The sequence below is a fragment of the Otolemur garnettii genome, unplaced genomic scaffold (assembly GCF_000181295.1).
Source record: "Otolemur garnettii isolate 467f Iridium unplaced genomic scaffold, OtoGar3 scaffold00128, whole genome shotgun sequence".
NCBI classification, from domain to species: domain Eukaryota; kingdom Metazoa; phylum Chordata; class Mammalia; order Primates; family Galagidae; genus Otolemur; species Otolemur garnettii.
In genome coordinates, this window is record NW_003852523.1 from 5497631 (window position 1) to 5509434 (window position 11804).

General features: G+C 47.7%; 1 protein-coding gene across 1 annotated transcript in view; it reads right to left on the reverse strand.

Moving 5' to 3' along the window:
- The window catches only part of MCM3AP (minichromosome maintenance complex component 3 associated protein), a 44402-nt gene that overhangs the window by 19570 nt on the left and 13028 nt on the right, over nt 1-11804 (reverse strand). Inside the window, exons 10-18 of the mRNA XM_012810281.2 lie at nt 11224-11386; nt 9403-9563; nt 8426-8667; nt 8006-8208; nt 7319-7419; nt 5260-5391; nt 4892-5005; nt 3403-3555; nt 1510-1759 (exon numbers count right to left, since the gene is read on the reverse strand). Of these exons, the coding sequence (XP_012665735.1) occupies nt 1510-1759; nt 3403-3555; nt 4892-5005; nt 5260-5391; nt 7319-7419; nt 8006-8208; nt 8426-8667; nt 9403-9563; nt 11224-11386 (1519 nt within the window). The remainder of the gene's footprint in view (nt 1-1509; nt 1760-3402; nt 3556-4891; nt 5006-5259; nt 5392-7318; nt 7420-8005; nt 8209-8425; nt 8668-9402; nt 9564-11223; nt 11387-11804) is intronic.

Consider the following 11804-nt stretch of genomic DNA (forward strand, 5'->3'; position numbering starts at 1 on the left):
AAAAAAAAAAAAGAAATGGGCTAGTCAGGCTCAGGGTCTATAGCACAGTGGTTATGGCGCCAACCATATACACAAAGGCAGCGGATTCAAACTCAGCCTAGGCCAGCTAAACAACGATGACATCTGCAACAAAAAGACCTCAAGCATTGTGGAAGGTGCCTGTAGTCCCAGCTACTTGGGAGGGTGAGGCAAGATAATCACTTAAGCCCAAGAGTTGGAGGTTGCTGTGAGCTGTGACGCCATAGCACTTTACCAAGGGTGACATACTGACTCTGTCTCAAAAAAAAAAAAAAAAATAGAAAGAAAGAAATGGGCTAGTTAGAAGGACCTGTTACTACATGAACAGGAATAGTCTAGGACCATAATATGCTGGTTGTGGAGACTGAGCAACAGACAAAGCCCTGCCCTCTCAAACATATTCTTTACTGGGGAGAAAAAGCAGCATCTGCCAGCATAGGGCATGGCACAGAGGGGTGCTGGCCCGGGTCAAGTATGCAGGTGGGCAGGAGCCGTGCTGTGAGCTGCATCTGCTCAGGTGGTCAGGAAGTAATGTGTGAGAAGACCTGAAGGACAAAGGATCCAGCACCATGACTCCTAGGTACAGCACAGAGGATGGCCATGCCATTTGGTGAGGACAGAGAGCTGCAGGGTCAGGGGCTTAGTCTATACTACAAAGACCCAGAGGGTAGCACACGGATATTAACGAGAGAGGTGAATACCCCAACAGGTCAGGGGACACTGGGGAAACTATGGAAAGCCATTGGGAAGTACTAACAGTGGGGTCAGACACCTGACCAGGCCTGGTCCTGTGTGGAGGTGGGTGTGAGAGAGGGACAAAAGCCCACGACAGGTGGCATCTGTAAGCAGGGAAGGAGCAGCTTAGGGTCAAAGGCTAGACTGGAAACTGGAAATCGAGTCTGGAATGCAGGGACAAGGTCAGGGCTGGAGATGCCGAGGGAGCAGTCAGTATTGAGGGCAAGAGAGCAAGGGGAAAGGGAAGACAAAGGGCAGGCCACCATGCCAAAGTGCCAGGGGTCAGAGAACACCCCCCAATAGGCCAGGCCCAGTACCATCCCCTATCCCATTTACAGAAGGAGAGATGGAAGCCCCAAGAATCTGATGGGTCAAACAAACCCATAGAGGCAGTTTCCAGAAAGAACACCCGGTGACACGCAGGAGTGGCAGGGAGAGCTGTGCCAAAAGGCCTCAAGGAGACAGAGTGGGAGGGGCCAGTGAAAGAGATGACAGGAACAGCAGAGGGGATAGCGGGCATCCAGGCTCCCCAGAGAAGGAGGAAGGGGAATGCACCTCAGCTGGGTGCCCAAGAGAACAGGTGGTTTTTGAGCTAGATTCTATACCAGGACTCAAGTCTCAGGTGACAGTCCTCTGAAATCACAGCCCTGCTTTCCCACAGGCCAAGCCCCATTCCCACAATGAAGGAGATACCTTATTGGGCAGTCTTGCACCTGTCCTCCCTTCCTAACACCACTATCCTCCTCCACATATGACACTCCCAGTGGGACAGGAAGCCCCGAGGAAGCAGAGATAGCTGAATGCTGACCTGGTGCAGGAGACACCCACTTTCCCAGCATGGCCCAGGTCCAGGAGGCCTCTGGCCAGGTTCTCTTTGGCAATGGGGCATTCTGCACTGGGTGCCAATGCCCTCAGGCGGTCATTCATGTCCACACAGCAGGGCGCAGCAGGAAAAGCCCTCATCTGGCGCCTCAGTTTCTTCCGGGCTGTGACAGCTTCCCTCCACCTGGGGAACACACTAACATATTATCACTGGGTATTGTCAGAGTTCACCCCAGAAGACAAATACATGAACATGCCCCAGCACCGTAACTCAGGAAACACATTTGTCAGCTTTACGTTTAGGTCTTTTCCAGCAACTCTTCACACTGAGAAACAAATCAGAATTAAGACTCAGGCAAAGGGAAGGCACGATGTCAAAAGAGTATGGTGAGCAATGAAGAATAGCCAATGGTTTATGCAGGCCAGTCTGGCAACTCAGGTACCAATCTAAGACACAAATACCCCTTGACCCAGCAACCACCACAAAGGAACATCTCTCCACATGCATGTGCCTGTGAGTAGACATGGGAAATGTGTATACAAGAAAGGTCACTGTAGCACTGTCACAGCTAAAGAAAGAAAGCCATGTAGGAACCAGGGAAGTCACTTCTCACTTCTGGCAGGGAGCACTGGTCATGCTGCCATGGTCAGGTGTTCACCTTGTATCAGACAGAGCAAGAGACTCAGACAAAGTAAGAGAAATGCTCCACGTGTGTGCACCACCACAAAAAAGGACAGTGTGTGGCTGGTGCATAGGTAGCTGCTGCTTCTGAGGAATGGATGGGGCCTGCTGTGTGTGTGGGGGCGCGGGGGGGGTTACTTCTCACCGTACTCCCTTTTATTATTTGTAGAGGTGGGAGTCTATGTTACCCAGGCTCTAACTCCTGGATCCTCCTGCCTCGGCTTCTCAGAGTGCTGGGATTACAAGCATGAGCTACTGCACCTGATCTGTGTTCCCTTTTATACTATAGCAATTGTGAAGTACACTATTGCTTATTTTAAATTTTACTATAACATGAAACACACAACCATAGCCCAGTTTAAACATCAATGATATGTGAGACGCTGTGTACTTCCACCCAACTGAGAGGCCTTGGCCATGACCATGCCCCTCCCATTCCTGAAAGGAACCACTATGCTCAGTTGATCATTTTTCTTCTTTTCTTAGAGTTATACTATTATCTACAAATCCCAAATAATGTATAATATAGAAGCTCTGTAAATTGATCACCCAGGGACTGTGACACATTGGTCAGCATATGGAGGTGGTCACCCACTGTACTGACTATACTTATGTACTACGAACATCAGGACAATATAAAAATGTGGTCAGTGTAGGGACTTGGTCAGCTATGAGGTTCTACGGTTCTACTGTGTCTGTCTGAATATAAGCTACTTGTGTGTTTAATGAATGCTTTTTCCCCCTCATTTCATGTTCTGGAAAATCATCTACATTACTAAATGCAGCCTGAATGGGGCTGTGCCCAGCTACCTCCCTGTGTCTAGTACAGGGGCAAACAGTAGGCACCTCATACAATTTGCTGAAATATAGAACAGCAGCCACCCCAATCCAATCCCTTCCTCACCCCTTTGTTTTGTACTGTTTAGGAAGAAGTGTGTGTGTGTGTGTGTGTGTGTGTGTGCACACGCGCATACGCGCGATTGATGGATTCTGAATGAACAATCCAGAGTTGAGTCTGTTAGAGGGATTCATTGCTATAAATTGTTCCTAATCACTAGCAAAGGAACTGATAGCTTGTCCATTTTGACTGTGGTAACAGACTCTTTCCTGTATGTGAATTCTTCCTGTGAGAACATAGGACTCACCGCTGTAGATACTTGCAGAAGCACTGGAGCTCCTGGAAGGTCTCCTTTGTAGTCTGGAAAATTTCTTCCAAGAGAAACAAGTCCACCAGGTGGGCACAGACGTCCTCACAGCAGCGGGCCATGCGGACTCTCTGGTCTGTCTCCAGTGCCTTCCTAGGGAACAGGGCAGTCACTGTGGCAGGCACCACCTGGGGCCCACAGAGAGAAACTTTGGCAACACAAGAGTCTGTACCCTTAGTGTAATTACAGCTTCACTGCAAGAGAAGCTTGATACAATTTCATTTTTACTTCAACTATAGATACCTGGGTAAAAAAAAGGGGAAAAGAACAAAAGCGGTACAGGTTCCTGATTAAAGATCCAAAGAGGCCCATAAAATAGTCAAGAAATAAACTTTTATCTCAACAAAACAGAATGTTTAACTAATTGTCTATTAGTGAGACAAGACCTCATGGTGTCATCCAGGCTGCAGTCCAGTGGCATTTACATGCATGATCACAGCACAACACAGCCTCTGATGTCTGGCTTCACACAATCCTCCCACTTTAGCCTCCCAAGGACCTGGGACCACAGGCAGAAAACCACTCTGCCTACTTAGAAATTTAGTTTTTAAATGACCATTGAGAGAACTGCAAAATCTTCTCATCAGTATCTGACATTTGCAGTTAGAAGTGTATCAAGTACAAAATAAGTAGCAGTGGCTAACAAGCATGGGTACCGATAGTCACACAGTGGTGGCCCTGGGACAAAGCAGTATCTCAAAGAGAAGATTTTATAATAAAATTCTATCAATTGGCCAGGCATGGTGGCTCATGGCTAAAATCTCAGCACTGTGAGAGGCCAACATGGGTTGATCATTTGAGCTCCTGAGTTTGAGACCAGCCTGAGCAAAAGACCCTATCTCTACTAAAAATAGGAAAACTGAGGTAAAAAAATCACATGAACCCAAGAGTTGGAGGCTTCTGTGAGCCATGATGATGCCACTGCACTCTACCCAGGGTGAAAGAGACATGAAATAATAAGAAATGAAATGAGGCTCAGCGCTGCACATGTAGCACAGTGGTTATGGCGCCAGCCATGTACACTAAAGTTGGCAGGTTTGAACCCAGCCTAGGCCAGCTAAAACAACAATTTGACAACTGTGACAAAAAATAGCCAGGCATTGTGGCAGGCACCTGTAGTCCCAGCTACTTGGAAAGCTAGGCAAGAGAACTGCTTAAGCCCAAGAGTTGGAGGTTGCTGTGAGCTGTGACGCCATGGCACTCTACCAAAGGTGACATAGTGAGACTCTGTCTCCAAAAAAAAAAAAGAAATTAAATTAAAAATAAAATAAAATTCTATCAACCAAGGGAACACAAAGGACTATATTAAATTTACTTAGTCACAAAACCAAAGTAGCCTAAGCGGGAAGACAAATTTCTAGTAGCCCGACCTCAGCGCTGGCCATAACCTGGGACAGAGCTGAACCAAGCATCCCAGCTCTGCACGTACTTCAACTCCTGGGCACAGACGTCCCTTACACACTCTGTCACTGTGAGCTCCACCAGTTCTGCAGCCAGACCCTGGCTCAGTTGTGCTAACACCAGTTCTCTCTCTTGTTTCAACCTACAGGTAAGAGAAAAAACATACAAAGGCAATGTTTAAGTATAAAAGTAAGTGAGAGACCATGCAGGTAAGAACATCCCTGCTAGACACAACCTTCTTCCCTGCCCAGCCTCACTGAAGACTCTGCGCGCTCCCCGGGGCCAAGTGTGTGAGTATGCAGTGTAGGCTTGGCAGGGATCTGAGAGCAGCACCATAGACAATGGTAGGGGCATCACGGGCCATCCTGTGCCCACACACAGCCCCAGCCTGTTCACCTTTCCTCTTCAGCATGCCGTCGCTCTTCCTCTCGCCGCTCCCTTTCCTTAGTCACCTCTTCAGCTGCAACATGCCTCAAGATGCCCATGGTTGCAGCTGCTAACAGATCCTCCACAGCAGCATCTGAAACTCTAGAGCAAAATGGACAGCATGCAAAATCAGAGAAAAGCCTATGTGCACACAGATACACAACAGAGTACTATTCAGTCATAAAAGGAATAAAATTCTGACAATGCAGCTGAACCTCGAAGATGTTTGCTAAGTGAAATAAGCCAGACACAAAAGGACTGGTGCTGCATGACCCCACTTACGTTGAGTTACCTAGAAGAGGCTGATTCCTAGAAACAGAACTAGGTAACCAGGGACAGGGGAATGGAGAATTATTGTTAATGGGTATTGAGTTTCTATTTAGAATGCTGGAAAAGTTCTGGAAGTAGACTGTGATAACAGATACACCACATAGTGAATGTGCTTAATGCCTCTGAATTATAAACCTAAAAATGGCTAAAATGATAAATTTTGTTAGTTTTTTTTTTTTTTGAGATAGAGTTTCATTATGTCGCCCTCGGCAGAGTGCCGTGGCGTCACAGCTCACAGCAACCTCCAACTCTTGGGCTTAAGAGATTCTCCTGCCTCATCCTCCCAAGTAGCTGGGGCTACAGGCGCCTGCCATGATGCCTAGCTATTTTTTTATTATAGTTGTCATTGTTGTTTGGCAGGCCTGGGCCGGGTTCAAACCCACCAGCCCTGATGTATATGACTCACGTCCTAGCTGCTGAGCTACGGGTGTTGAGCCTGCTAGGTATATTTTATCACAGTTAAAAAAAAAGGCAGCCCAGGGAAATACTTCTTTTTAGCTCCATCAAATAGAAAATAGGTGTCTAACTATAACTATAGATGAAGAAAAATGAATCAAACCTATGTACAAGGCTGGTCCTTCTGTGTAATGTATATTTTATTGGATTTTACAGGTTCTTTGTATTTTTCTTAGTTTTTTAAAAATTTTTTATGTATACTCTATATTTTATATAAGCAAAATATTAATTATACCTTTTCTCTTCACTGTGCCACTTCATGTGTATTAGGATTTTTAAAAAGATTCTGGAAATGCTCAAGAAAATTGGATTTACTTGGCTGAGTGCAATGGCTCACTCCTATGTGATCCCAGCACTCTAGGAGGCTGAGGTGGGTGGATTGCTTGAGCTCAGGAGCTTGAGACCAGCCTGAACAAGAATGAAACCCCATCTCTACTAAAAATAGAAAAACTAGCCAGGTAGTGTAGCAAGTGCCTATAGTCCCAGCAACTTGGGAGGCTGAGGTGGGAAGATTGCTAGATGCCAGGAAGTAAGGTTGCTATGAGCTAGATTGAGGAAAAAATAAATTGGATTTACTAAATTATTTCAATTAGCTTTATAAAAGTTGCATAAGAGCGTAGAAAGATTTTGATTATTAAATTTGAAGACTAGATCAAGCAGATGTTTTTAACTTTTAGTAGAAAATGAGCTAACTTTAATTATTATTGAGTTATGTTTAAAGAAAAAGTTTTTTTTTATTTGTAAACTTTAATAAACCACATTATGCATTCTTGGAGGCCAAGATGGGTGGATTGCTTGAGGTCATGAGTTTCAAGATCAGCCTGAGCATGAGCAAGACCTCATCTCTTGCTCTGCTAATGTGGCAGGTGCCTATAGTCCCAGCTACTCGGGAGGCTGAGGCAAGAGGATCACTTGAGCCCAAGAGTTTGAGGTTACAGTAAGCTATGATGCCATGGCACTCTACTGAGGGTGACAAAGTGAGACTGTCTCTAAATAAATAAATAAATAAAAATAAAATAAAACCACACAATGGCCAAAAGGCATACACAGATGGAAATTCCACGCCTGTGAGAGATAGGAGGGGCAGATGCACAGCCAACCCACCTGGACAGCAGGGCCAGAGCTTGGACTGGGCTGCAGAAGTCCCAACACAGACACTGGGAGTGTTAAGTGGGACCAATGGGTAGCTGCAGCCACTGGTTGAAGAGTGAGAGCAGCTTCCCAGGAGCCCCATGCCACTCACCCGAGAGCCGCGGCTGCATAGGCAGCTCCTGCAGAGCCGACCTCCTCGCAGTCCCCCTGTAGGGCCTCCTGGATGAGCTCATCCACCACCTGTGCCAGGTCCTAGGAGAGACCAGCATGAGCTCCAGAGGGACGCCCCTTAGGGCCAAGAGACATCTGAGGCACCTCGCAAGAACAGTGCTTGATCCTTGACCCAAGAAAGGGGCCTTCTGCAGGGATAGAGCCAGTATGCTATGGCCCCACCAGTGCCCTGGGGCCTGTCTTCTTTGTCTGTATCAAACATCCTTAAGTTTTGTGGCCATTCTGTGCTCCCCAGGGATGCTCTGATTCTGCCCTAGCAGCTGGTCCCACAGCCATACTATGGACAGGCCCTGCTTGACCCTAGCTTACCCCCTTAGCAGTCATGCGATGCTGCCTGTGAGCCCAAAGGTCAGCTTGTGCACTGGCCACTTGGAAGGAGCAGGTGTGAGGCCAGCAAGGCAGATGCACAGGGCTCAGGCTGGTTTCTGAAGGGAAGGCTGACATGCTGCTGAGTAATGACTAGCTGACAGGTGCTACGTCAGCCTGGGGTGGCCGAGTCACTGTGGGCAGATCCCCCCCTCACCTTTCTGGCCCCTCTCCTTGGAGACTAGGCCACACGGCCCCACCTCATGGAGAGTGGAGCCGAGGAGCCGAGAAGGTTCCCTACCGCATCAGAGTACACGGGCACAGGCTCCACGTGCAGCAGCTCAGGCTGTGTGCTGGGCTGGAAGAGGCTAGATGCCACAGGCGGGGCCGGGGCCAGGGCTGGAGGTAGAGGTGCTGTTGAGGGCACAGGGACAGGGAGGGGCTGGGAAAGAGGCCCGGGCAGGGGTGCACCCAGCTCAGCACCATCATCTTCTCTCTCGCCACCTGGAAGGAGAGACACAGGAAGGAAAATGGCTGCAGACAGTGACTCTGATGACTGGCCAGCCCTCTCTGAGGAGACCACGGCAGGATACCTCCTGCGGGCAGCCCTATGGGACACACGCGTCTTATCCATCCATTCCCAGTGAGTCATAGCCCTGGGCCCCAAAGTAGACACTCTAGTCACCAAAGTGTCCCCAGTAGAGAGCAGAGCCACACTCACCTGCTACATCTGGGCAGGGTCTCTGAGAGCCAACAGGCAGCTCCGTGGCAAGGCTCTCCCCAACATACTTGTTCTGGGAGTTGAAGCTGCACACGGGGGTATGATGAGGGATGGGGGGCAAAGGCCCCCCGTTCACAATCTCCCCAATTGATACCACTAGCTTCTTGGTAATGAGCACCGACTTCCTGGCTTTGGACAGGCCCTCTGGCTCCAGGAATGCAGAGCGGTTCAGCTCAACACAGCTGCACATACCACAGAGAACCCAGAGCAATTAGGAACAAGGCTTCACCTGAGTGCCCCACTATCCACCCAAGCCCCTTGGGTGAAAAGCACAAACCCCATGTCCCCAAGGGTCAAATGTAAATGAGCAAGAAAGCAAAGACTTAGTTACCAGGCTGCTGTCCCTGGGGTCTCACTATGACCATGGGACCTCCCAGCTTTCATGTCAGCAGCCATAAGTGGAGTGACGCACACCTGCGCCCTCGTGTTGCCACCATGTTGGCTGAGGACAGAACTGGAGAGGCAACAGGCAGGGCAGGCGCTATGGGGCGGGACACCTAACACAGATGCTGTCTGATGGGGCCACTTTCTGGGACAAGGCCTGTGAGTTCTACCATGACTAGAGACACTGACAGCTGAGCACAACGGAAGACCCTGGCCTGGCCATCTGGTGCAAAGGCAACCTTCAAGGGACAAAATGAGGCAGGTCCTAACCTTTATTTTTAGGTTCTTTGGTAACTCATGAAAAGCACTGTGGAGTCACAAGAAACAGTCTGAAAAGCAACCTGCTGACAACCAGCACAGACCTTGGGAATGCCGCCTGGGCATTCCCAACCTCCGTCTGCTCACCTGATGCCAGGGAGGCAGCCAAGATATGCACCTCTCCAGGGCCAGACAAGCCCTTAGCCCCGTGTAGCCTTTTGTCAGAATCAAAAAGAACAAAACGAAAAAGAGGCCAGCACGCCCAGTGTTCTCACCCATCAGAGACAGTGAGGCCGTGGCAGCTGAGGAAGTCTGTCGCCTCCTCACAGTCTTGGAACAGAAGCATGCGGACCACCCCATCCAGCGGGAAGACAGTAGATCGCTGAGTGCTCACAGTGTACGCAACATTAAGTGCCCGGAGAGCATCCTTGCGGATCTGAAAGGGGAACCAAAGTCACTGCAGCCTCAGGAGATGCCTAGTCAGGTGAGGCCATCACCCAGCCATAGACACAGAAGAGCCAGCAGGGAGCCCCATGTCAGAGATGCCCAGGACTGTGTAACAAGCACAGTCTCACAGACAAGGATGGGCTGTGAAGTTTTCACTTATAAGAAAAATTGGACAGTCCATCAAGGACATGGGAAGTAAACTACATGGCACCCACTCACAAACCCCATACATGTGCTCAAAGCTGGCACAGGGACCAGATTAAGCATGTCAGGTGGAGACAACATTGTTTTGTAGCATTATAGCAAGTACTGTAAAAAAGGAAGACAAAAGGAAAACAGGAAAATGCTAACAGAAATTATCGCTGGTGCTGGGACTCAGGGTGACTCCTACTAGTCCTTGTGCCACACTCTTCTCTACAGCCTGGACTGTTCTTCAGGCTGAGTCCAAGTCACCAAAACAAATAAAATCTGTCCCCACGTAGCTGATACACTAACACGGGAACCAGTCCTACAGAAAATGAACATGCAGCTGAGAAGGTACCAGCTGAGCTGGGCAAGGCAATGCAAATCTGCAGGGAATAGCAGTTGGAGCCCAGAGCCCTAGGGACCCTGTGAGTGGGCCTGCAGATGGCATTTGAGCAAGGTGGGTCACCAGTAGTAAAAACACTGCTTTTTCTAAAGCAAAACACTTGGGTTTATCTTTTGTTTAAAGTGATTACATATGGTAACACTCTGGTAACATTAAATTATCATTTGTAAATTTTATCTGAGTTTTATTTAACAAGTACACAGAGCTCCCCACATGAGAGGTTGTAAGAAATGTCTTTTGTTCCAATATTTTGGTTCTATTGGCACCTTCAGATCTGACAAGGACAAATCTGTAAGAGATGCTTTGCCTGGGACAAACTATGGATTCTGTGTCTGTTTACAGAAGGATGTGGTATGTGGCCTTGGAAGAGACACAGCAAGCTGGGCACAGGTGAGGGCACAGTCCACAAGGCCAGCAGCAGTGCCAGAGGCATCTTACTGTGCTGAGGGGCCCAGAGCAGCAGGTTTCACATGGCTGCCCAGTTTGAATGTCAGTCCAAACCTCACTGTGTGGCTGGAATTAAAGAACTAACTTTGGATGTTAGAGATTTTACACACCATGCACAACCCAGGTAAGGGGCAGGTCTTTCCACTGCCTGAGACCCCAGCGCACAGCCCAGATGGGGCAAAGATCAGACACTTCAGTATGTATTGAAATGAAGGTGATACGGTCAGGCTCACTCCAAAACTTCATATTAAATACACTAAGAATCTAAATGCTAGGCACTTTGTGAGCATGTTGTGGGATTGTTGCCTTTTGGTTTTTTGCTTTCATAGAATATGATGCTGCTGGATTTTTTAACTAGTTTGAAAATAGTTCTTAAAAAGATTTATCTGAACTATAAGACAGTGTTCCAGTGTACAGCCTCTTCTGGGTGATCAATGTTGCCAACCCCTTTAACATAAAACAGGGACACTGGTCACACCTCCTGGGGTTGCCACAAGGACTATGTAGGAGTTAGCCGACAAGGCACTTGGCAAGGTTCCTGCAATAGACACACTTAAATATCACAAGTAATAACCAGCTTTCTTCCAATTCTGCAAATAGTTATATTACTCACCTGATTAAAGTAACAATGTAAAAGACAAGCATTCAGGTAAGAAGCTGATTGGACCAGTTTGAAAAATCTCACAAAATTATTACTGTTCAATGCAGCAAAAGCTTGAACAGCAAATTTCACCTCAGAGGAGTTTCTTACAGTAGGATGGAACTGTTGTACTTCTCTGTTAATTAAAGAAAAGAAGTTAGAATGTCATTTTCTTTCTTTCTTTCTTTCTTTTTTTTTTTTTTTGAGACAGAGTCTCAAGCTGTTACCATGGGTAGGCTGTCCTGGCATCACAGCTCACAGAAACCTCAAACTCCTGGGCTTAAGCTATTCTCCTCCAAAGCAGCTGGGACTACAAGCACCCTGCCAGAACACCTGGCCATTTTTTTTTTTTGAATTGTAGTTGTCGTTGTTTGGTAGGCCTAGGCTGGATTCGAACCCACTAGCTCCAGTGTATATGGCTGGCACACTAGCCGCTTGAGCTATACGCGCTGAGCCTACATATTATTTTTAATTAGACAAAATTTCCATGGAGATAGATATAATAACTAACTAGATTTCAGATGTGCTCTTGCCTGTAATCCCAGCACTTTGGG